The following is a 24,469-nucleotide window of genomic DNA, read 5'->3' as shown; positions in this document are numbered from 1 at the left end:
ATGTACCAATGTATTGTATTGTTCTGTATTGTATTGCATGGTACTGTACTGTATTGTAAATAAAAAGTAAAAATAAATAAAGCAAAATGGTAGAAATCAACATGAATATATTTATATGATACCATACAAGCAAACTGCTACAAATTCAGCTTTTTCCCCAAAACAACCAAGGATTGGAATTCATTACCACAAATATTAATCACAAGTTTTGAATCCTCAAAAAAACAAGATTTACAGCTTTTCAAATTAATGCGGACACCTTTTTTCTAAAATAAATTTTTGCTGTGAAGATTGCCCCGCGCTGTGCAAAAGTCATTATGATGTAGCACCGAACTGATAAAAATCAGATTGGAAGTTCAGCCTCGTAGCCGGGTTTAGATATGCTTACTCGCCACCAACACTATATAGTCACGAGGAAAAAGCAAAACAAATATTTAACTGTTAAGAAGTTAAAATTATAATATTGATAAAAGAAAATCACATTAAAATAAAATTAATTTTGATATCTTTGTTTATAAGGGATGAATGTTACGCTTTAAAAAAAAGTAATGTGTACTTGAGGATAACGTACACATGTACGTGAACCATATGCCGGGACATTGAAATCAAGATGAGCATTCCTACATTTATTGAAATAGGAGTATCCGAACAAGTAATTACACTTTTAATAATTTACAGATTATACTTTATAATGGTGCTAACATGTAATTTGACATCTTAAGCGACAGGGCTCCTGTTTACGAGTCACAGTTGTACATGGTGGGGTGGGGGCGGGTTACATTGTGATGAAATGGGTAAAAATTTTGGTAGCTGTGATTTCCATTTCCTTGAGTTAAATATGCTTTAATCGTTAGTAGTGAGTTTATAAAAGAATAACTTATCATTAACAAACTTCGATGCCATGTTTTCCAATACTTTGATGCAATATACAGCAGTATGTAATCTGAGTTTACTGCGACCTATAGCCCTACCTGTAAGACCTGACGCTGATATTTATGTTTTGGGCGTCAGGGTCTTACAGCCTAACTAACGACTCTGTGTAGTGTGTTTTGATGTCGACTAACATTGTTACGAAAGTCACATTTTCAGGAATATTTCACACAACTGACAACTAAAATAACTACGCTTTTCTACAAAGTAAAGTTATAATGTTTTAGTCAGACTTTACTTACTGTGATGCCTTTTCTCGAATAAATTCAAATTCTCACAAAAGAAATGGACCCGTTTTCAAGTTTGTTTGGCCTACATTTCACCTGGCTGAAAGCTGAGAATACTCAAATCGGATAAAGTTGAAATATTAATTTTTAATGAAACAAATAAAAAATATATTATGCCTATTGGAACTGTAAGCAACGGTTCGTTTCGTTCAAGAAACAGATCTCCAACATGAACCTACTTGAACTTACTTTGGCATCCTTGACTACCGTTGCATTGCAACAAATTAAAATGTATGTCAACAGTACATGAAAATGCGTCCATTTGCTAGTGTCATATTTTTATTCCGCCAGGATAAAGACAGCATAGTAAGTATATTAATAACATAAATTATTGGAAGACTGTTGGTATAGGCAGCCAAATGTGTGAGACTTTGACTACTCATTCTGATGTCAACCAAACACGCTATACAAGCCCATTATTGGGATAGTAAGACATAGCACTAAAATGAAAACATGTGCTATGTCTTACATTGTAGGACTAACTGCGACCCTTCCCAATCGTTCCCATTCCCATTTTAGACATTTGGACATATATTAGGGATAACAGTTCAGATTTAAAATTTCATCTCAGGTTCATAAGTATGATATTTCTTTGAAGGGTCAAAGCATCAGGAATCACAGATTAACTGGCAAAATATAATCCTTGTTATGACCGCTCCAGTGGCCTAGTGGTTAGAGCGTCTGCCCAGGATACGGGATGTAGCTGATGCAAACCCCAGCCAAGTCATACCCAAGATGTATAAAAATGGTACTAGCAGCTGCCTCGCATGGTGCTCTGCATTAAGATGTAATGCTAGGACTGGTCAGTCTGGTGTCAGGATAATGTGACTGGGTGGGACATGGTACTACATGTCTGCAGCATGATTCCCCAGTGCTAGATAAACCTAAAAAACAGTCACACAGCAAACATCTATATGATTGAAAAATTATTAAAGCCCCCTTAAAAATCCAAATCACACAAATCCTTGTTATGGTTTTTGCTCTTAGTAAGTGCAAACAACTTATTTTACTGCCCGCAAAAACATTTTTTATCTCCAATAAGTGAGCATTGTTAGTACAGTGTATTTAACTAAAATCAGGTAATGGAATGTGTTTCGGGGTTAATTCTTTAAGCAGTCACTAGTGAATATAACCAGACTGAATTTACAAATATATGTGGTATATTTAAGGACATTTTGGGAAAATGTGTCTCTGCCAATCCTTAATTTGCACATCATTACTTTTCAAATAAATCTATAAGGACTCTAGGTATTTGTTCCCAGTACATGCCTACCTGTATGAGAATTACTTTTCAATTAAGTCTTCTAGAAATATTGTTTTTATGATTGCAGTTTTTACATAAAATATTTATTTTTCTCTATTATCTCCTATGAAAATTTCAATACAGTACAGTATATACTTTATTTTTATTTTTTGTTTTATTGCATGGTTATAGTGTGCTGTAATTTTGTTTTACAATAATAATACGAACTTATTTTATAAATATGGTAAAATATTGATAAAATCACAAATTATGATGTTTATACAGGGGAATGAATGAATGCTACAACAGCCTGAGCCTAAAAATAAGTAATAGAAGAGAGGGAGAAGCTACAAGCTTTGTAAAATTAAAGAAATAATATATTTCCATGGAATATAAAGTTAAAAATGTAAAAAAGGGAAGTATTGCAAGTTAAATCCTAAACAATCCTATAATTACCAACACAAGTCCTAATAATTAAAGTTCTGAATAAACTTTTGTTTTATTTCAAAATAAATCCAACACAAGATGTGTTGAAGTGGTGGCCTGTGTCATAGTTATGTGTCAGCATTATTTTGTTGAATTAAAATTCCCAGTTAATGTCTCTTTCCAAGAATATAATTTGAAATGATGAGCACTTTGTATTTCCAGTGAATAAATAATTTAAATAAATTCCAGCCAACTGAAATACAGACACTAAGATGATACTAAGATGATTCTGCATCAAGATCTCATATCACAATTGAATAATTTCTAAAAAAAAACAAGATTATATACTTGACCTTCTGTCACAATTAGCATTTTTTTTTTAAAAAAAATTTCCCTGATGGAAAATTTCATTATGGAAAGCACCAAATGTTTGCAAGATAAAAGATAAAATTTTAGTTATAATTAGAAAGTCTATTTCTAAAAATTTTAACAAAGATCATAGTAAACACAGTGCGCTTGACTCAAAGATAATAATCCTAATAGTTAACCCCTGCTCAAGAAAAATTTAGCTTTATATTAGTTGTTTACAGAAATAAAAGAAAAAAATCAATGATTCAGGTCAGGAAGAAAATGAACTTGATTTTGGACAATTATCCATAGTATATAATGAATAAAAAAAATGTTCTGGGGTTTAACACCATATTTCAGCACACGATAGGCTATACATGGTGGCAAGTATTAATGGTGGAGGAAGAGCCCGGGAAAACCCCAGAAAGAACCACCAACCCACGAGAAGCTACTGGCAAGCTTTCTCACATACCTGCATTGGCTGAATCCAAGACTCGAACCCACGCAGACAGAGGTGAGATGGCAGTGATCCGTAAAGGAGAGCGCTTTAGACCACTTGGGGCCCCATCATAAAAATGTTAAAATCTAACTAAGAAACAATGCAAATTAAATACACATAGAAGTTTAATGATAAAATGTCAGACTCTGTGGTTGCTGCTGTTATCAGCAGCTCAAGGGAAAAAACAGTTAAAGCTTGGAATGTCCTGATCAAAACTTGGGAAACATTCATTCAGGATTGGGAATGGAGCTAAAATTCAGTGTTCTAAAGGCCTTGGAATATTCCCATGCAATCAGGCAGAGTTACTTTCATGCCTTTCAATAAAGATCTAAACTAATTGCTGTCAAAATAAAGTGACAAACAAATGTTTTAATGCACAAGAAAGCTTCTTACTTTGCATTATCACATTTTAGTCACTGTTTTGATAATAGTGGCATCAGTTACTGTAAGATCCACACTTCCTGTCAATCTTCTACTTCCTTCCCAGCATCTTCGGTTTTATTTGTACAAGAGCAAATGAATTTAAAAAACGAGAACAAGCATAAGAAAGAAGAATAACAATATTTATAACAGTTTGTTCAAATAATTTCTGACTATTTCAGGTTCATGTGCATGATTTGGCAATGTTTTTGACTTAATTGATATGTCAGTAGTCTGAATCATCATTTAGAGGAATCGTATTATCTAATTGTCTGCATTTTCATTTGCTCACAGTAACTCTCATTCTTGTTACGACCAATCCGGTGGCCTAGTGGTTAGAACGTCCGCATCGGAAGCGAAAGGTCATGGGTTTGATTCCTGGCCAAGTCATACCAAAGACTTACAAAACTGGTACTAACAGCTGCCTCACTTGGCGCTCAACTTTAAGAGGTTAGTGTTAGGCAGTGTATCCCCTAGAGGTGCAAGACTGAGAGTCAAAATTCTCCTTGGTGTCAAAACTGGGGGTCAGACTAAGTAAAAACCAAACTTTGGTATCAGAACTGGGCGTCTCTGAAGCACAAATGAGGGTAAAGGAAAACATTGGCTATGACTGGTCGGCCTGGTGTCAGGATAATGTGACTGGGTGGGACATCATGCTACATGTCTGCGGCATGATGCCCCAGTGCTAGACATCACTATAAACTATAACACTGCAGACATTGTACATGTAGCAATATGACTGAAAAATTGTTAAAGCTACATTAAAAATCCAAATCACACACACACACATTCTTGTTACAGCCAAATTTGGTATGCAGTTTGATTTTCATGAGACCTTTGCCACTTTGATTGTTAGCATTCTTCACTACTGAGTAGCGATATATCCTTTGATTGACACTTGTGTCTGCACAATAATTCCCTTAATTGTAGTTCATTTGAAACCAGTTGATTAGGCCAGTGTAAAATGGGGGAGGAGCATCAATTGCTGGATGTTTCTTGCTAGTTTGGGAGAAGGTGAAACTATTTCAAGCGTTTGGATTATATAAAAAAAATAGGCAAAACTCCTATTTCTTCTATAAATTCATGCCATAAGGCATATTTTTTTTACATAGGAAGAAACTATTATGCTTTTGTTTCAGTTTATTGTCACTTTGAATTGTAAATCTACATTTATAACTAAAGCCAGATTTGTATTGGGAACAAACAAATGGGGTATGTCATTCCATCATTCCAACTCTTCAGATTGCAGTATAATGCAGATGACACAAAACAAATCTCATAAAATTTGTTATATTCTTTGGAAGCAACTTGTTTATAGAATCATAGCCAAGCTTCGTTTTACATTTCAGAATTATGCATGTGTATTTTGCTAAATTTATGCATTTTAAGAACTTTTACTTACTGATGAATTGCTGTTATATCCCTGGTATATTCAACACTCACAAAAAGATTAAGAACTTGAAGTCTCTATTCAGATTTTTGGCAGTTTACTTCTTTTTGGTGAGCATGTGAGTAGTAAGTTTGAGTCATTTTCTTCTTTCCCATGTGTATTTGTGTATGTTAATTATGTATGCAAAATATTTTTCTGGCCAAATTTATATGTTGGAATATCTGAAATGGTTCAGGTACTCAGTGGTTAAAATAAATAGTTACAAAATATACTTCTTGTGAAATCCTGCTTATTCTTTTTTTTTATGAGTAGAGCATTGGTCTTGTTGAGTCTTATGTATCCACACAGAAGTATTTTTTTACATTATTTGTATTATTTATAAGAATCCCTTGCCAACTGTTGAAATTTATTATCAGGCCCCACCATTATGATTTTGTGTTTTATTATTCTAATAGCTTTCATGTCTCTTGGATTTATAGTTGGAGAAAGCAAGTCTCCAGGGATGCTTTTGGCAGTACAGATTTTAATTTTCATAGAGCACTACCAATTTTATTTGTAATGCCTGATTTTCCTTTGCTTTCAGACTCTGGAACTCCGGAGCTACCTGAAAGAACTTGGAGCAGAGATATCAGAGGAGAACAGCAATGACTTTGACACAGATCTGTTGCAGGTTGTAGAGGCCAGTGATGTATGTTGGAAGGAAATAGCCACTGATTCAGGTAATTCTAGTCTTAGATGTTTTGGCATGGTTGTAAAGGAGTTGCAACTTCAGGATTGATTATGTCTCTCTGTCCATTGGCCTGTCTGGCCACATCTCTTAGACAGGAGTTTGCATTTAGGTTGTTTCTGTTAAACATGTCTTCAAGGAAACTGTGTGATCACTTTTGCATCTGTGTACATGTCTGTCTTTGCATCTGTTCAATCCTTGGTATTACAGTTTTAGCTTTAACTTCTTTCTTTACTAAGTAAATTCAGGCACTACAAACACAGGGTCTTGTGGGTCAGCCAGTAGAGTGGTTATTGAGTAGTGTCAGATTGAACCTTGGAGTGACAATCATGTCCTTTAGACCAGTAGTTTCACGATCTTCACATTTAACTCGTGTACTTTTGTATGTGGAGTCGTATAGCTTTGTACAGGGTTTGTATATCCTGTTGACAACATTGCCAGTGGTGATCTTTACTAGTTTTACATCAAAATGTAATCTTGGTGACAAATTTAGTTGCCCTCTTCATGGTACTCTTATTGTCTAAATATATAACATTTTAACAATAAAGGAATTTGTTAAAATTTAGAATTATTTGATGGTAGATAAATGAGCTCATGTATTTTTCAGAAACCTTAAATGGCATTTATTGAAAAATTATCTGGTAGAGTAAAAGTGAATGAAGCAGAACATTATTTATAAGATAGAAACTGCCAGGATTTGGTAAGAGAAACTGCCAGGATATGGTAATACCATTATGCATGATAAGACAAATGATTTGCATTTATTTTGCAGTCTTTGTCCCTTTTGTTGGTATGTATATTTGATTTAATTTATATCTGATTTAATTGTTTGTAAGTTTTTAAATCTTTTAATTTTTTTAAAATTTCATTATATGTCAAAATAATGTAGTTCTGTTTACTATGAACTTATACCTTTTCCAGAAAATAGTTTGACCTTTACTGTTCATTTTTGTAAACATAAGGCTGACCTGGTTCCCAACCTTAATTCAAAATTATTAACAGCCACGTGAACAAGTTATTTTTAATTCATTTTTATTGTGTGAATAATAAGGCTGAGATTGAGGCTGTGTTGGATACATGACCCTCGACTTATAAATGGTTTTTAGTGAAGTAAACAACTTTTATTCTTGGAGTGAAATGATTGGTTCTTTTCAAGGACATACAGGGCTACATGATTTTTTTATATGTAAACATGATCACGTGACCCTGATTCGGGCATCTGTTTTGTGTAATATTCAAGGTTTAAACCATCATTTTAGGGAAATCACAGTTGGGCTTCTAAATACTGAGATGTAAGGATGTTTCTTTGGTTGTTTCATTTTGAGAATTACATCTTAATGTTTATTCAGATTATTTGGATTAAAAAGGATTAATTCGTTTCTCTGGAAATATTTTTGAGTGCTCATGCAGAATTCTTGAACAAAGACATTTCTTAAACATTTTATTCGAATTTCCAAAAACCGGAGTATTACTTGTTGTGTTTCTACAAGGAACTATAGACCACAACACAATACAGGATACAGCATACGTCATAGCCTTCCATCTTGGATTCTTCGTCGGGACTTGAATTTGATTTCATTAGAACATTCCAATATTAGGACTTCTAAAAAGAATTTCATGGATTATTCTTGGATTATTTTTGGATTTGATTCTTAAAACTGTAAGTTCTATTTTGTCATTTTTACAGTATTTTTTCATGGGAAATAAATTATTTGTTAAAATTTTCAAAGCTTGTTTGCACTCTTTTTTTGTTACTGTTTATTCGAGACTAAACACATAACATAAGATTATAAACATGCATACCGATTTGTAACAGTGCCTCTCCACTGCAGTTTAATAGCTCAGTTAGGGTGCATGGTGTATGAGGCGATTCAGCACCTTCAGATACCATGAGTTGGCAGATTGCAGTGTGAAAGGGCTTTTCCTCGATACTGTCCATGCTGTCTCCACCTGCTCATGATGTATGGATGTGATTTTGATTTTTAACGTAGCTTTAACAATTTTTCAGTCATATTGCTGCAATGTGGTAGTTTATAGTGATGTCTAGCACTGGGGCATCATGCCGCAGACATGTAGCATGATGTCCCACCCAGTCACATTATCCTGACACCAGGCTGGCCAGTCCTAACACTAACCTCTTAATGCTGAATGCCAAGCGAGGCAGCTGTTAATACCATTTTTGTAAGTCTCTGGTGTGACTCAGCCAGGGATCGAACCCACAACTCCCGCATCTGAGGCGGATGCTCTAACCCCTAGGCCACCAGAACGGTGCGGAGAAATTAAAAAATAGTGTGCTGTACTGTATTTTTAGCTCAACTTACCATAATGCCAGGTGGGTTTACAGTATGGCCCTGTGTCCATCGTGTGATCCATGTGTATTAACTCATTTGGCCCCAGAGGTTTTTGTCGTTTTTGCCTGAAATGTGCGTAGGAAAGACATCTGGGGGGCTATTTCTGAATACATTGTAATACATCGGCTTTCAACAGATTTTCCATGAGATTAATGCCTAGTTGTATTAGAAACATCATTTTCCGTTGGTTATTTTGCTTGCACATGAGCAGAAGGGTAAAAGATGGAGTTCCTTTTTATTTTTATTTTTATTTTTTTGCTTAATGGACCCATCATTTTCGTTTGGAGACTGCAATTTATTCCAAATGCACACCTTATCCTTGTTTTTGCAAAGGTTCACCTGTCTGTGCAGTTAAGACCGGTATGCCTTAGTTCTGAGGCCAAAAGGTCTAAAATCCGGACACAAAATCGCATTCTGATCTCGAGCAAATTTTGGGTGGAAAAAAGACGGGTCCAAAAGATGAGGTTTTTCTCTCTGTTTTTTGTAGTGCAACTAGAACTTCCAGATTATTTGATATCATTTTAGAGCTATATCTGTCTGCTTTTTTAAATACCACCCACGTTGGTGTATCTTAAATGACCTTGATGGTGCAGAGCTTGGAAGTAGGGTACAGCCTCATCACACCTACAGACAGGATCAGGGCCGAATCAGTTAATGAGCATTCTTTTATCTGCAGATTAAAGGCACGATGAATGCTATGCTCACGATTTTTGAAAAAATAAATCATATTCCTATCGATTTCATGCAGGTATATCTCGATGAAAGGTCGTTCAAGTGTGCTGGGTCAGCTAGAAAGCAGCTACTCTATGCCGACATCAAATGGTGTCAGCGAATTCCAACTTTTCGATAGGGAATGTGCTCTGACCCTACACCCCAACATAAATGTCCAAATATCAAAAATGGGGTGGCAAGGGTCAGAGGAAACTCTGACTACCTAGTACACTGCAATTAACGATATGTAAGGAAATTTTGATCAATGAAAATGTCACTTACGCCGAGTGGAGGCAGTACTTTAATAAATAAATACAAATTAAATAATTTTTTATCTATTGAAATTTGTGTTCTGGTACTATCTTTTAGTTCCTTTTAAATGTAATCATCATAAATGCAGTGTGTCCTCTTGTAATTAAACATAAAATGCTTCAATCTACCATAAAAGGCAATGTCCGCGAGCGTTTCTCTGAAAACCTAATTAAGTGTCAACTGTGTTTTGATAACTGACTTCTGGAAGTATTTGTTGTATTGTTGCACTGAATTAAAAGCTGGCCTCCTTTGTATTATCACATTAAAGGAGGTGGAATAAAAGAAAAGTTAAAAGGCACGAAAATCCTACAAACTTAAAACCTAGCAGCCCCGGTCGTATGTCAGGTGAACTCACTTTATTTGATCAATCGAACACATAAATGTTATTGTGTGTGTAACATAAACTAACTTAAATTAATTGACTCTTTCATAACTGTGATCAAAGATAACAAGGTAGCCAAGCGAAATGAATACTTCATAAAATGAAGAGTTTGATTTCAGATACAGACCATTGTGGGCAGGCAAGTTTCAGAGAATTCTTGAACTGGCATTTACAGATATCCTCAAAGATGATAAGAAGTTTCATTATTACTTCCAGTGAAATCATGACATCAACATTGTACTAATTGAACAATACAAAAATTGAGTTTCAGCGTAGATTGTCTCACAAAATAAATGTCACATGTTAATGAAAAAAAGGAAACTTGTTAGATGGTGTATCAACAGTTAGTGTAGTTCCCTGCTCTGAGGACTCTCGATATGGCAGGCTAATATTAAACACCACTACAGGAACCAGACTCATCAAGAAAACAAAAAGCAGTGACGTAATACATAGATTTTTCCATGTACATGTGATGGTTGTTGAAACCAGTTGGAACAATCTTTCATATTTTGGACATTTTGAAAATAAATGTTATTAAAACAAAAAACGAAAAGTGCATTATTAAAAAAATTGATCGATGTGATTGTAAAATGAGGATTCGGTCAATAAACAGCTCAGTTCCCTAATGCTGCTTCTCCCCACCCCCCATGGTGTTCTTGATGTCAAAGCAATTTAAAAAAAAATGATTGGAGATAACTCGGTAACTCATGCCTCGCTTATAGTGAGGTCTATGTTTGTGGACCCCGTTGTGCACGAGTTATCAAGGGACAGGTGTAATATCATTATTTCTTCATATTTCTATCAGTATTTTCCCAGTGGTATTAATTTTCTGATCTGGTATTGTTCGTTTCTTGTGCAATTTTTACACATCAAGAATTCATACGGTATCAAATAAAAAGCAGTGTAGTCTGCACCAAATTGAGTTGTTTGAGAAGAAATTCATTTTTTAACCCAAAAATCACTGAAGATACGAGTTCTGGCATTAAAGTCTCACATTAACTAACATTTGAAGTAGGCATGATACTAATTTAGGATACAACTGTAGTAATTTCACCTTTGGTATATTCGTATCTTGAATGTGATGGAGGAACACGGCTCCAAAATAAACACATCAATTTTAGAACCTGTTCATTGACTATGAATCACGTATATAATCCGAGTCCAACTGAATTGTTAGAAAATTTTAATTCTTTTGACAACATCACAATTAGCTGTCAAATATGAGTAAGCCTATGGTCATTCTATCATCCCAGCCAAGACCCCACCACAACCACGTGACTATACCCAATGATATCACAGTAATAATCACTATACAACTACAATTATAGATGACATCTCTTTGAGTATTTTGAGTTCAGTAGAGCCTTAACAGAGTGGAACAGTAAGAAAGTGTGACAGATATTTAAGTGTTAGGGAGATATTTAACAATGGCTATTCCTCCTGCCACCACTTTTTAATTGGAGATCACGCACACACAAAACTTGATTTTATTGGTCTCAGGTTATCCCATTGTATTTCTGTTACTTGAAAATTATCTTACAATGTGTCCAGTCAGCATGGTCCAAAAAGGCTTACAACCATTGAGAGTTGTTGAAGGTCTCACATTACTACAGATATGAAAGAATGAGAACCATACTATGAATCAGTGAAGATAAAATAGAGTATATATGGGTTTGACTGTCCCTGATTGGTTGATAATAAAGTAAGATTTTAGTCAAATGAATCTTTTGATAGCTTGTCCTACTTGTAACTGAAAAAAAGTGAGGGACATTGTTTTATTAACGTAATTTCCGTCCCTCTACACACTGAGTTTGGAAGACTCATTACTGAAATCAGCAGCTGACCCTTTGGTGCAGTATTGAAAGCACACATTTCAAATTTGTGTAGGTCTAGAAAATGATGCAGCTGTTTTTGTTTTCTTTTCAGAAAAGCTGTCGTCTTAGATGTGTCAATACTGATACAAATTTGATCATGAGCACTTGAAATTTTAAGTTACTGAATTTTAATATTATGGTGTTTGCAGAGGTTTACATTGGGAACTGAATTTAGTACAGTGAGTCCTGAATTGAGCTTTGTGCAGAAACATGGAATCCAAGCAGAATACATCCAGAAATGTAGAGGTTTTCAATCTTGGATATAGTCTCCTCTTTGCATTTCACATTGATATGCATACATATCATAGACAAGACAAACAGTATGTGGGGGGACAAGATCATAAGAACAGGCTGGAATGGAGAAGTATAATAAAAACAATAATGAGTAGAAGTGTGCCTCTTTTTTATGTATGCAACATTATTTTCTCAGCTTCACTGTGTAAGAAATTACATCAAAGGGAAGACAAAGGGTGTACAGTTAACAAAACCAGTGTGAATTTAGCTACTTAAAAGATGTATCAAATTTATTTTATCCATCTGGTTATATCTGTTCTGGTCTGTTTCTGTATGGTTGGAACAACATTGGCGAATTTGGCAGATTATGATTACCGGTATACATTGTACTTCTGCCTGAGAGATGTGAATAATTTTATTTCTTAGTTTGTTGATTCTGGTTGTTGCTCAGTTCAAAGGCATCATTGAAAAACATTGATGCATTCTCATACTTTGTTACATATATTTATTACAGATGTATATCTCCAGATATCGGTGAATATAGCTTGAATAAGTTATAACAGTTCTAGCTGGAACAGTGGACATTGTTAGAGAAACTTTAAGTGAGCTGAAATGTAAACTTTTCGGCAGCATGTGATGCAGGATTGCTCAAGACTTTTCTATTTTATATGTTCACCATGAAAAATCCATTTGTACCAACTGATGATGACTTTTAGTTAACGATCAGAAAGGCATAATTGATGAGATTCAAAGGTCTACAAAAATTACTAGAGTCAAAATTTATAAACTCCTACAGCTGTGGCAAAAATAATGGACTAGTATCTTTGCTGTTGTTGCCACAGTTGATTAGTTTGGTTTGGGGGTTTTTTTTGGGTGGGGGGTAACAATATATTAGGTGGAGGAAAATCTTGTAAAGACCACAGACCCAAATTGGTTGTTCTGTGACAAAAACTCACTCTGTGAGATATGCAAGTGATGTAAAAGCAAGCACCTTAGTAAACATGGGCACATGGAGCCTCTGTTGATTTGATGTTTATCTCCAACAGCTGAAGTCATTTAGACATGAGATCTCTGGTTTCAGTAGATCATTATGACCTTTACACTATTTTCAGAGAATCTATATATGGCAGCCAGTTGAAAATCCAAGTACTTTTGAGACACCAAACACCACTTATGTAGAACCACTTACATTCCACAAGTATCTGACAACATTCTCATTTACACACTGGAGGCAAGTAATCATATGACAAGCATCTTGTACCACTCATCCTTGGAAGCCCCTCAGATCTGTATCACAAGACAAGCATCTTATATCACTCTGCCATGAAAGCCCCTCAGACCATAGGTATGTCTCATATGAAAGACTAGAAGTGGGGGATAGAACCTGTGACAACTGGATTGAAAGTGCAGAATGTTACTGCTAGGTCATCAGTGATGATGATGATGCTGTTAACAATACAGTTAACTGCAGTGACATTGATTTTACGAGTACTCTGGGGGAAAATAATTCCGTGACTTTCATCCATTTTTGAAAATATAATTAATGAAATAAAAATGTTGAGTTGCTATATTTCTTTTGTTTTTTAAAACTTTATATTAGTCTTACAAGAAGCATAAAAATAAGACATTGGCAACTGAAATATATGTTCTTACAAGAAATGATATAGTGTAAAAGTAGGCAGAAATAATGCAACATCACTTCCATGGGCATTAATGTTTTCTTTCTGACAAACCATGTATTATATGTTTGCCAAAACATTTATTGAAAAAAATAATAACAAGGAATCATAGCATCTAACCACACATTTAAAGCAATACAAGATTTAACTATTATTGTGATCAAAAGCAGCATGCCTGAGAACAAAGGAAAAATAGCAAAACAGTGATCACTTTAGTAAACACTCCATTTAATAAGGTTACAAATTCATGATTTCTGTATTAGAATAGAAATCCCAATTATGAAATCTGTATTCATGGATGTTAAATTTGTAGGTTTTAAGGGACTGATCGATGACATATACAAATAATAAGCCACCATGAAAATTTGTGATTTCACAGTATCAGAGACATACATGGCTGACAGACAAACAAATAAAAGGACAAAAGATTGATTATAATGAGTGAATACAAATAAAAATATGCAGTAGATTATCTGATCTATAAGAATTCAGTACATAACCTCCAGCCAGCTGTCATTTAAATTGCGTCTGTCGCCAACCCAATATTAAAATCGCTTCTACTGCACACTAACTCATAGCCAGAAATTATGTTAAAAAAATATGCTTCTGTAGTAGGGAGCAGTGTTTTTCAATTAAAACATAGGTGGATCATAATTTTTTAAAAATTGCTTTTGTTGTGTGTGGGGTGAATTTGAATGTACCTTCCGGGGGGGGTATGTGTTTTACTGGAACAGCCGTTAGGAAGGTGCCTTTAGATTTGGTGTCAAAATGTCAAAGTGATCTGAAGAAGCATGTCTTTATTCTGGACAAAATTTTTGACATAATTTGTTGATGGATGGCATTTTGGAAGAGAAAGTCACCTGTAGGTATTGGTTAAAATGTCAAAGTTCAAGGGCATGATAAGTCAAGTATGACATATTTCCACACTAAATTTAATTCAAGGGCATGGTAAGTCACGTAAGACACAATTTTCATATTTTAAATTTATTTATAGCCTTCATATATTGACCAGACTGGCTTACAAATGGTGAAAGAAAAACCTATTGAATCTATGTTCAGAAGGTTCTGAAATCGAGGTCACAGACAATGGAAAATTTAATTACTCATCTTATAATAGCATCATACTGTAAACAGTCTGTGTCGATATGCTATGGAGATATACTTCATATGTTGGGTTACATAACATAAATGTTACACTGACCCAAATAAAGAAAGCTTTCTGCACCATCTTTCAACAAAATTCAGAAATGATCTGTCTTATTGCTTTTTGAGAAAGAGGTAAATATCCAAGTCATTAAGACCTATTGGTCATTACAATCTTTCTTAACTAATGCATACTGTACTGTTCATGATACTTTTGTTGCACATGGTTAAGATCTTTTATTTTTTTTTTAAATAATGTTCGTTGATTGAAAAATAACATACTTCGGAAACATTTTAAAATTGCATAACTGATCCCATAACGTACTATCCTCTTTCAGTAAAACCTATGAAATATTTACTGAAAATTGTTCTGATGATACTTAAATTCTGTGCATTTTGTGCCATGTTATTGTTCTTTCACATGATATTTGTACATCCTGATTCCCATAAAATCAACCTGTATACTACACATAAGACAATTGGCCCGGAGTGGTCTAAGGCATTCACCATTATGGATCAGTGCCATCTCACCTCTGTCTGCATGGGTTCGAGTCTTGGGCTTGGCCAATGTGGGTACATGATAAAGCTTGCTGGTGGCTTCTCGTGGGTCGGTGGTTCTTTCCAGGGTTTTTCCTGATTCTTCCTCCACCATTTATACTGGCTGCCATGCATAGCCTATCTTGTGCTGAAAAATGGTGTTAAACCCCATAACAACAACAACAAATGAGAAGGACCTGTTGATAATATAATAATATTGTAAATTTCATTGATAGTGGTACAAGTGCAAGGTAGGTGTTTCCTGTGACAGTCTAGAAGCAAAGCCATATGCAGTGCAACCTGGATCAAAATAGTTCATGAAGCATGTTTTATAGGAAAAATAAGTTTAATTCAGAATTGCAAAATTTAGCTTTAATTGTCATCATATAGCAACTGGGGACATACACAATCATTCTTCATATGAAGTTTTCTTTTGTTGCAGAAGTGGAGATGACCTTGAATGGAATCCTGTCTTTGCTGCTGATGGTGCCTGCAGATCAGTCCCAGGAACCAATCACACTCTTCTGTCAGAAAGTTGCAAAAATGCCCAAAGGAGACAAAAGAGCCAGTTTACGGTTAAAAATGTAATCATAATGACTCTTCCTGCTGCATTTTTTAGTGTTGTTTTTTATGTGAATTTTTAGCTTAATGTACAAAAGAGAGACCTATTGTACTATTGCAGTACCCCACCATTGGCATCTGTGTGTACATGTACAAAAGCCAGTTTTTCTGATGTATGCTGTGTCATGGAAATGGGTTGGGAAGATATCCAAGAAGTTTAAAACCTTGTATTTTTTCTCCACTAAGTTCTGTATGTATACCAAGCTAGGCCATAAATACCACAATAAATGTTATCACTGTATATCAGGGGTGCACAACCTTTTTCGGTCAAGGGCCAGATTGCATTTTCTAAGCCTACTCAAGGGCCTCAAACGCTATTTTCTTTAATTACTGTTCACGGGCCAGATTCCTGTGTTGTTTTAATTTGACCTGAGGGTCAGACAGAACACGTTCGCAGGCCAGATCTAGTGCGTGGGCCACAGGCTGTGCACCCCTGCTGTATAGTTTGTGTGGGTAAGATGTGAAACTGACACCTGCCATGGTTGGGTTAATTCATGTCATGGTTTCTTTAATCTGTTTGTTTAGTGTGTTGACTCATGGAGTGAAAGCAATAATATCAGAAGTGGGTGACACTAAACCTGTGACAGACGTCGACTAGATTGAGTGGGTTTCTACACAAGTATTCAAGTTCTCCATCATCTACAGTTACCAAACTTTGTGGATAGATTCTGCTGGGGGGTGAGAAAGTTTACATTTGGTTTTGGCGTCCAAGTTTCGAAAAAATTTATGTGGTTTCTGTAACACTAACATTAAATCAAAAAAAAACACGACTGACAAAACTTTGTGGATGACTTTCACTCACGGTAAGGAAATTCCTTTGGGCCAGTATAGCATCAGTGTCTTCAAGAGTAATAAAGTTTTTAGTATAGCATCAATGCCTTCAAGAGAACTCCAGTTTTCAGTACAATATTGGTGCCTTCAGGTGACTCCAGTTTTCAGTAGTATTAGTACTTTCAAGAGGACTCTAGTTTACAATACAACTATGGTGCCTTCAAGAGACCAGTTGTCGGTATAGTGTCTATGTCCTCAAGAGCCTCCAGTTTTCAGTACAATGTCAGTGCCTTCAAGAGGACTCCAGTTTTCAGTATTAAATCAGTGACTTCCAGAGGACTCCAGTTTTTAATAGAGCATTGTTGCTTTCAGGAGGACTGAAGTTTTCACAAATGGGAAGGATTAGCTATCAGATATGGCCACCATCTTTGAAGACTAGAAAAACCTTTCATCAAACATAACTGAAGAGAGCTAAAATAGCTTTACCGTATATAAGATGAATCCAACTGTGAACTGCCCATATCTTCTATCGCACAATGATCTGTGTGTTTTAAGTTTGTAAGGAGTAATCATTACAATAAAGAACATAGACCGTGATCTACAGGCGCTTTATATGCCATGGAAGATCTGGATTTTTGTTGTTTGCAGTTTGACTCAATTTGTACACAAGTATATATGGTATGTAGGAAAATAAACATTCAACTTGATGTGCACTTGCACTTTCATGACCTTCGGTTGTATGAACCCTGTTATCTGAAATTTTCTTCCAGTCCCTGAGACCTTGGATAATTAATAGTCTGTAAGCAATTAACAGCACTGGAAGAAATTTCTACATCTCATTTGGCTACTAGAGAAATGTTGCCCTCATGTGGGGCTTACCTACAGGTTGTTTGTGTTTGTTTCATTTCAGATTGTCTAATTTGTTCTATGGTCTAGAGGAAACCAATCCCTTGAGAGCAGATGTTTACTGCAGTTTGTTACGAGTTGCAAAGGAGGCAGATCTCACACAAATGGTTGTTTCAGACCTAGATCAGGTAAGAATTTAAGCTTTTTTAAATTGTGAGTCCTCATCAGGGGTTGATCTATGAATCAGGAATGTGGGGCCATTGACAGGTTGATTATTTTTTGATGGTCTAAGTAGGATTTTGAATGCCCCATATTTTGTGTGGTGAGTGAGTTATGTGCCCTTTAAATGGATCTGAACTGGTCTCCTTTTCTGATTGGATGACTCCATGATCCTAGTGATAGAGCTAGGCTTTGTAGCTAAGAATAGGTTGCCATCAGCAAACAGTCAGCAAGCTGCCTTTGATAGATATGTTGAGAGAAGTGATCATGCAAAATGCTGTGTACCCTCAAGCATTATTTAAACCACACATAGCAAAGTCGTTGAACAAGAAGTAAAGTATATCTTTCTCGAAGTGAAGGCCTGAAAAGAGGATATCACCCTTTAAGCCCTGTCATCGTGAATGAAATGGATTATACATTCAGCGTACTCAAAGTCTCCAAAGATCAGAGTTGTCTCATGTAGATTTCAGCGTATGATATTAGAGTGATCTCAGTAAGCAACATTTAGATCCAATTATAGTTCTAGAGCCCCCACCCCGACCCACGTTTTTTGTTTTCAAGCTTTGCAAATAACAAATTTCTCTTTGACCCAAATATAAGTTTGGGTGTATGCTGCTAGTCAGATCCCCATGTAAGGCAGTCTGGACAAATAAACTAGCCTAACTGGATAGATAGATAATGCCAAAAATAAAGACAAAACCAGTGTAAACTACAAATTATGTTGTTGAGTGGAACAATGTCACAAATAAATGGACAACTTACATTTTGTTCATCTTTGAGTCATAAAATACATAGAATTTCATGATTGACATTTGAAATAGGTTTATATAAGTACATGAATTGTTATAGTTCACATGTTGATACAGAAATATTAGTCCAGATGACCAATTCACATTATCCTGTAGTATGTTAATTATATATATCCTGTAGTATGTGAATTATATGTGACTTAAAAGTAAACAGTGCAAATCAAGTCCTTACTCTTGTCATTTGCATTATCCTGTAAATGTCAATAATATCATCTAGTACAAAGCCCAAGAATTCATCCTCGTCATCAAAGAGATGAAATATAGCGCTGAAATCCTCCAGCATTGTCTTGTCATGATAAGTAATTCTGATTCCTTGTCTTTACTGTCATCAGCTGGATGCTTATTATGAGACAGTAATACTTCAATCATAGAATTGATGAAATTTATTAAAGGATGCAGTCGAACACGAGTCACATGTATGGCAAGATTCCAGTAACCACCTTATGTTACTTGGCACTGAACAAGTATCAAATTCGCAGCTCTATCAAAAGGAGTGTCAACTTGAAAATAAAGTCATTGCTGCTTTCACAAGGGCTTATTATTCAACATCTTAACTTAAGACATCACTTAGGAATTAGATCAGGTCAGCGGGAAAAAATATAGAATCAGAACTAAATTGCATCAAACATAGATGGTGTTTATATAGCAAAATACAAAATATGACACAAATACAGGTTGTTCAGACTCGCACAATGGATAGATAAAATAGATAAAAATTTAGGTAATAGTTTACTCAGATGGTTTTCTTACAGTACTATACAAGCCACTTAATGAAATTTAGCTGTTAAGTTACGTAAGCCAGATGAGGCCCATTTTTGGCTCTTGTTTTTTTTCTTTAGATTTTATTCTTGCCAACATAAGCATTGTGAAATACTGTAGTTAATTTTCCAATGATGGGGCTCCGAGTGGTTTAAAGCGCTCACCATTACAGACCACTGCCGTCTCACCTCTGTCTGTGTGGGGTTTGAGGCCTGGATTCGGCCAATGTGGGGTATGTGAGAAAGCTTACCTGTAGCTTCTCGTGGGTCAGTTGTTCTTTCCAGAGTTTTCCCGGGTTCTTCCTCCACCATTTATCCTGGCTGCCATGTATAGCCTATCTTGTGCTGAAAAATGGCATTTAGCCCTACAACAACAACAGAAACAGCAACTTTTCCAATGACATTGGCAACTGCACTGGCATTAAAGTTTTTGAAAATCAGACCACGGTGATACTTACAAACATATGGATGCAAAACTTGTTGAACTATGGACTTGGACTTTTCAGATGAAAACCTTGTTAGCACAGTGTTAACAGTAACATCAGAAGGTATACAAATGAAATTTTGTTTGCACATGTAGATGATCTGATTAGATTTTCATGCCATGATAGCAATATTTCAGATATTCCTAATGTTTGGAATATTTGTACCGTTTTTTTTTTTTTTTTTTTTTTTTTTTACATTATCAAAAGTTTGAACCATTGAGTTATTACTTTAATTAGTTTTGAATGTATGTGCTGTAATCATAATTTATGTGTCTGCAATTAGTCTCACATTTCAAGTTTTAGGAAGCTTCTTAGATGAGCGGCAGTTTGGAAGAAGTAACCTATTGATTTTGGGAGGTAAACAGATAATGTGTAAAGGTGGTATAACATTTACAGTTTGGCAAGGGATTAGCCACTCTTCTCATGGCAGTTTTATTATAATAAATGTATTGAGAATGTTCAACAAAAAAAAAATTATTTTTAATTCTATTCCAGATAAAGAAGTGGATAGCTCAGTGGGACATAGGAGCACTGAAAATTCAGAACACATACAGAATGTTACATGATAGCCTTGTTGAAGCAAACATGAGGTAATACAATGCGTGTTATTAATTTACATAAAAAATTACTGGTGTATTGACCTAATGATTTTAAGTTGGATTTTTGTGCGTAAAAGATAGAGTTGTTAATATAACATTACGATTTAAATATATACTGTGTGTATATATAATACAAGTCGAAAGACATGTCAATCTGTGCCAGGCACCCAGAATTTCCATATCATCATGAATAACATCATAACTTACTTTAGGATGTGCTAGTGTGACCTGGTTGTAGCAGAAGTTGAAATAAATACTTGTTGGTCTTAATGAGATATTCTTGCATCTGATTGGCTGGGCTTGTTAACACTGGATTGTAAAGTCATATCTCCCAGTCATGATTTTTCTCCATTTTAAAGCGGAATTCCATTTTTCTCCTGACTTGAATCAGATTTTTCTTGATATAGTCTGTTTTTTATATCATCTGAGTTTTTATTTAAAACAGTCTGTTCAGTCTGATTCCGCAATGCTCTTGTAATTTATTCATTCCAAATATTAGTTAGCACACCATTCTCATAAAGAGTATTCTGATTGGTCAGAGGTTTAAATTCATCCAGTGAATCTTCGTGTAATGGAAACTGATGGCAATGGAAAGAAGAAGCATACTTGTAAAATATGGCGTTCTGAGTTGCTGAGAGAGTGCATGACATGAAATGTTTGGGAAAAATGTATGGAAATGGGACTGGCTAGAGCAAAAAAGTTGACGGAAATTTAGTTGGTTAGCTTATAAGAAAATTGAACGCTAGAGGACTGGAATTTTGTGACCTCTGCAAGGAAGATCTGAATTATGGTAATTGCAGTTGGAAGTGTTTGGAACAGCACCTACAAAAGAAGCTGCATACGGAAAAATCGAATCTCAGAAGGCATCTGGAAAAGTGCAGTTAATTACTATAAGCAGAAAGATTTCTTACATGAGAGAACAGATGTAGCCCTCAGTCAGAATATGCGCACTGCATGTCGCCAATACAAGCACCAGTTTCCAAGGAAAAAGGCTGTCATTGAGAAGGAAAAGAAACAATTGCACATTGAGGAAAACAGTCAGTGGTGACAAAGAGGAATGCTAAAGAAATCTTTGCCAAAGCTGCAAAAAGAGCTCAACTGGCATATCAACAGGTTGTTTCCATTGGAGAAAAAGACAAGTGAATGTATAGTATTATTTGTATATAGTTGATGTACTTAGATGTTTATTTTACAGTTTTGTTATGAGAAGAGAGATGTATAATATATTTGCTGCAAAAATTGAGAAATTATTGTGACTTAATTACGATGTGAACACTGACATGCACATGAAATAAGTTCAGCATCAATAGTATTGGAGAACAAATTCATGGAACTATAAATATTGTGAAATAATTGAACTCAAGTTGAACATTTTTGGTAAGTTTATTAGCTTTTCAAATGATTATTTTGGGGGTTTTATGAGCATTAGTTGCACCAGGAGCAGTTTGTTATGAGTATATGGAAGACCAAAATCATGTCTGATCTCTACTATAGTTTTGATCAAACTTGGTTTGTAGGCTGGTATCATTAAAGTCATGGAGTTCTGCGCTTAAATAATTTTTTTCTCTCAGCATAACATCCTGCAAACAGAATTTTGAGGAGACTTTGAACATTTTGAGTGGGTATTAATTTGCCTCAACTTACATCAACTGTCTGCTGTCGAGACAGTTCCTGCATTTGATGCAGGGAAATTTTAGCTCGTTTTTTGGAAAATGCAGAGGGATCACTTTTCTTTTCCACCAGAAAACTAACTTGAATTATCAGGAGGAACTTCAAAGGTTATTGCATGTAATTTTTGTTTATAAACTTCTTGGTTTGTAAATATACAAGGGAATTTTACAGAGACTTTATAATAGGTGCACCACTCCAGAGGCCTAAGTGGTTATATCATCCACCTCAGATGCAGGAGGTCACGGGTTTTAACCCTGGTTGAGTGATACCACAGACTTATAAAATGGTCCTAGCAGCTGCCTCACATGGCGCTCAGCATTAAGAGGTTAGTGTTAGGACTGGTCGACATGGTGTCAGGATAATGTCACTGGGTTGGACATGATGCTACATGTTTGTGGCATGATGCCTCAGTGCTAGACATCACTATAAACTGCCACACTGCAGACATTGTAGCGATATGACTGAAAAATTGTTAAAGCTACGTTAAAAATCCAAAGCACACACTCCTTGTGCTCAGAATTTGTGTACAAAACAGAGTCCCTCAGATAGATTGAGACGTAACTGGCTCAAAAGTATTTCCAGAAATCAATGCCATTTCTTTTGTCCTTTGTTTTTTTTAAAACTGCTGAGTACTGAAACCATCTCCAATATTCTCCATGTCTCAAACAGTGGTGACAAAATTGGAGCCAGTTGCCCTTCATTTGAAAAAGTGGATCAAGGTGTGATCATAAGAGGCCAGCTTTATATTAAATGAGATACCATTTACATAGTCTCTTTAACTTGTTATCCAGAGGTTCTGTTCCACCAGTATATTCCGGTTTTTATCGATAAATTTTGTATTGGAAAAGATGAGGCTGTCAGTATTCATATCTCTGATTTTGCCTATGGAAAATTTCTGTGGGTATGCTTGCCCTGGATCACAACATGGAATCTGTTGTGATCCCCAGACAATAACTACATATGGGTCTGAAGGATATGAAACAGAACTAGATATAATGGTATATCCTATACAGTGGGGTTGGGTGTCATGACCTTAAAGTTGTGGACATGCCCGAGTCATAGTTTAGAAACAGTTTTGATCCACACCTTCTAACCATATATTGATTGGCATCATATCCCACCCAGTCACATTATCTTGACACCAGGATGACCAGTCCTAACACTAGCCTCTTCATGCAGAGCATGAGGCAGCTTTTAGTACCATTTTTTTAAGTCTTTGGTATAATCGGCAGGCGTTTGAACCCGCGACTTCCCACATCCAAGACAACGCTCTAACCACTAGGCCACTGGAGCAGTCTTAGGAAAAGGAACAATTCAGTGTAATATGAAAGAAATAAGGTGAACACAAGCACAGGGTACAGATAAACATGCGAGAATAGACTTAAATGTGAATTGACAATATATATTGTGTATTGGAAGTTCCATATCTTAATAGGTAATGTATCAGAAGTGAATTGTTGATTCCCAGCCCTAGCTGAAACTGATAATTTGATACATGGCATACCAAATGCTCACGTGTCATGGACACTGATCTCCATGAGTTTAAAAATGCCTGGCTTCACTAATAAAAATGAAACAATAATGTGCATGACTTGTGGATCTAGTCAACGTAAACCTTATTGGCCTTGAACCAGTGATCAGTGAAAGAAGCTACAGATGCAGTCATTGTATTGCCAGTCATCAGACTGAAAACTTGGATGTTAACAGGATGATGACTTGTTGATATTAATGGAACCAAGCTGATGATGTTATGTGTTTGATACATTTCAGTGAACAGGCCACAAAAGTGATGATAGAGTTGCTGGGGACCTACACAGAAGAGAATGCTTCTCAAGCCAGGGATGATGCACACAGGTACGTAGCATCGGCTTCTGGCAACTTCATGCCATGGAAGGGACACCTGACACTGGTCATTAATTTCTCCGTGTAATGAAAAGGGCAAGGGTTTGACATAGTGAGCAGCAGAAAAACTAGTCTTTGCTTTGTTCTTCTTATTTTCTTTGTTTTTTTAAATACATTTTTATAGTTTTCATTCATGACCTGTAAATGCACGGATAGATAATGTTAATAATTTGAAATTCTGAGTGCAGGCTGAAAAAATCCAATTTGTTCATTCTCTGTGAGTTTCATCTTGTTGATATTGATCACAAAGGAAAGTTTCTCAATGTTCCAAACTTGCATTTGACTTATTTAAGCA

General features: G+C 35.6%; 1 protein-coding gene across 1 annotated transcript in view; it reads left to right on the top strand.

Moving 5' to 3' along the window:
- Positions 1–536: 536 nt before the first annotated feature.
- The window catches only part of LOC149784954 (eukaryotic translation initiation factor 3 subunit M-like), a 38,959-nt gene continuing 15,026 nt past the window's right edge, over positions 537–24,469 (top strand). Inside the window, exons 1-6 of the mRNA XM_089978609.1 lie at positions 537–652; positions 6,127–6,262; positions 15,936–16,077; positions 17,796–17,919; positions 20,498–20,592; positions 24,043–24,126. Coding sequence (XP_089834735.1) covers positions 611–652; positions 6,127–6,262; positions 15,936–16,077; positions 17,796–17,919; positions 20,498–20,592; positions 24,043–24,126 — 623 coding nt within the window. The 5' untranslated portion in view covers positions 537–610. The remainder of the gene's footprint in view (positions 653–6,126; positions 6,263–15,935; positions 16,078–17,795; positions 17,920–20,497; positions 20,593–24,042; positions 24,127–24,469) is intronic.

The sequence above is a fragment of the Sinohyriopsis cumingii genome, chromosome 13 (genome assembly GCF_028554795.1).
Source record: "Sinohyriopsis cumingii isolate HCF-2022 chromosome 13, ASM2855479v2, whole genome shotgun sequence".
In the NCBI taxonomy this organism is placed as follows: domain Eukaryota; kingdom Metazoa; phylum Mollusca; class Bivalvia; order Unionida; family Unionidae; genus Sinohyriopsis; species Sinohyriopsis cumingii.
This window is presented reverse-complemented; position numbering and strand designations above follow the sequence as displayed.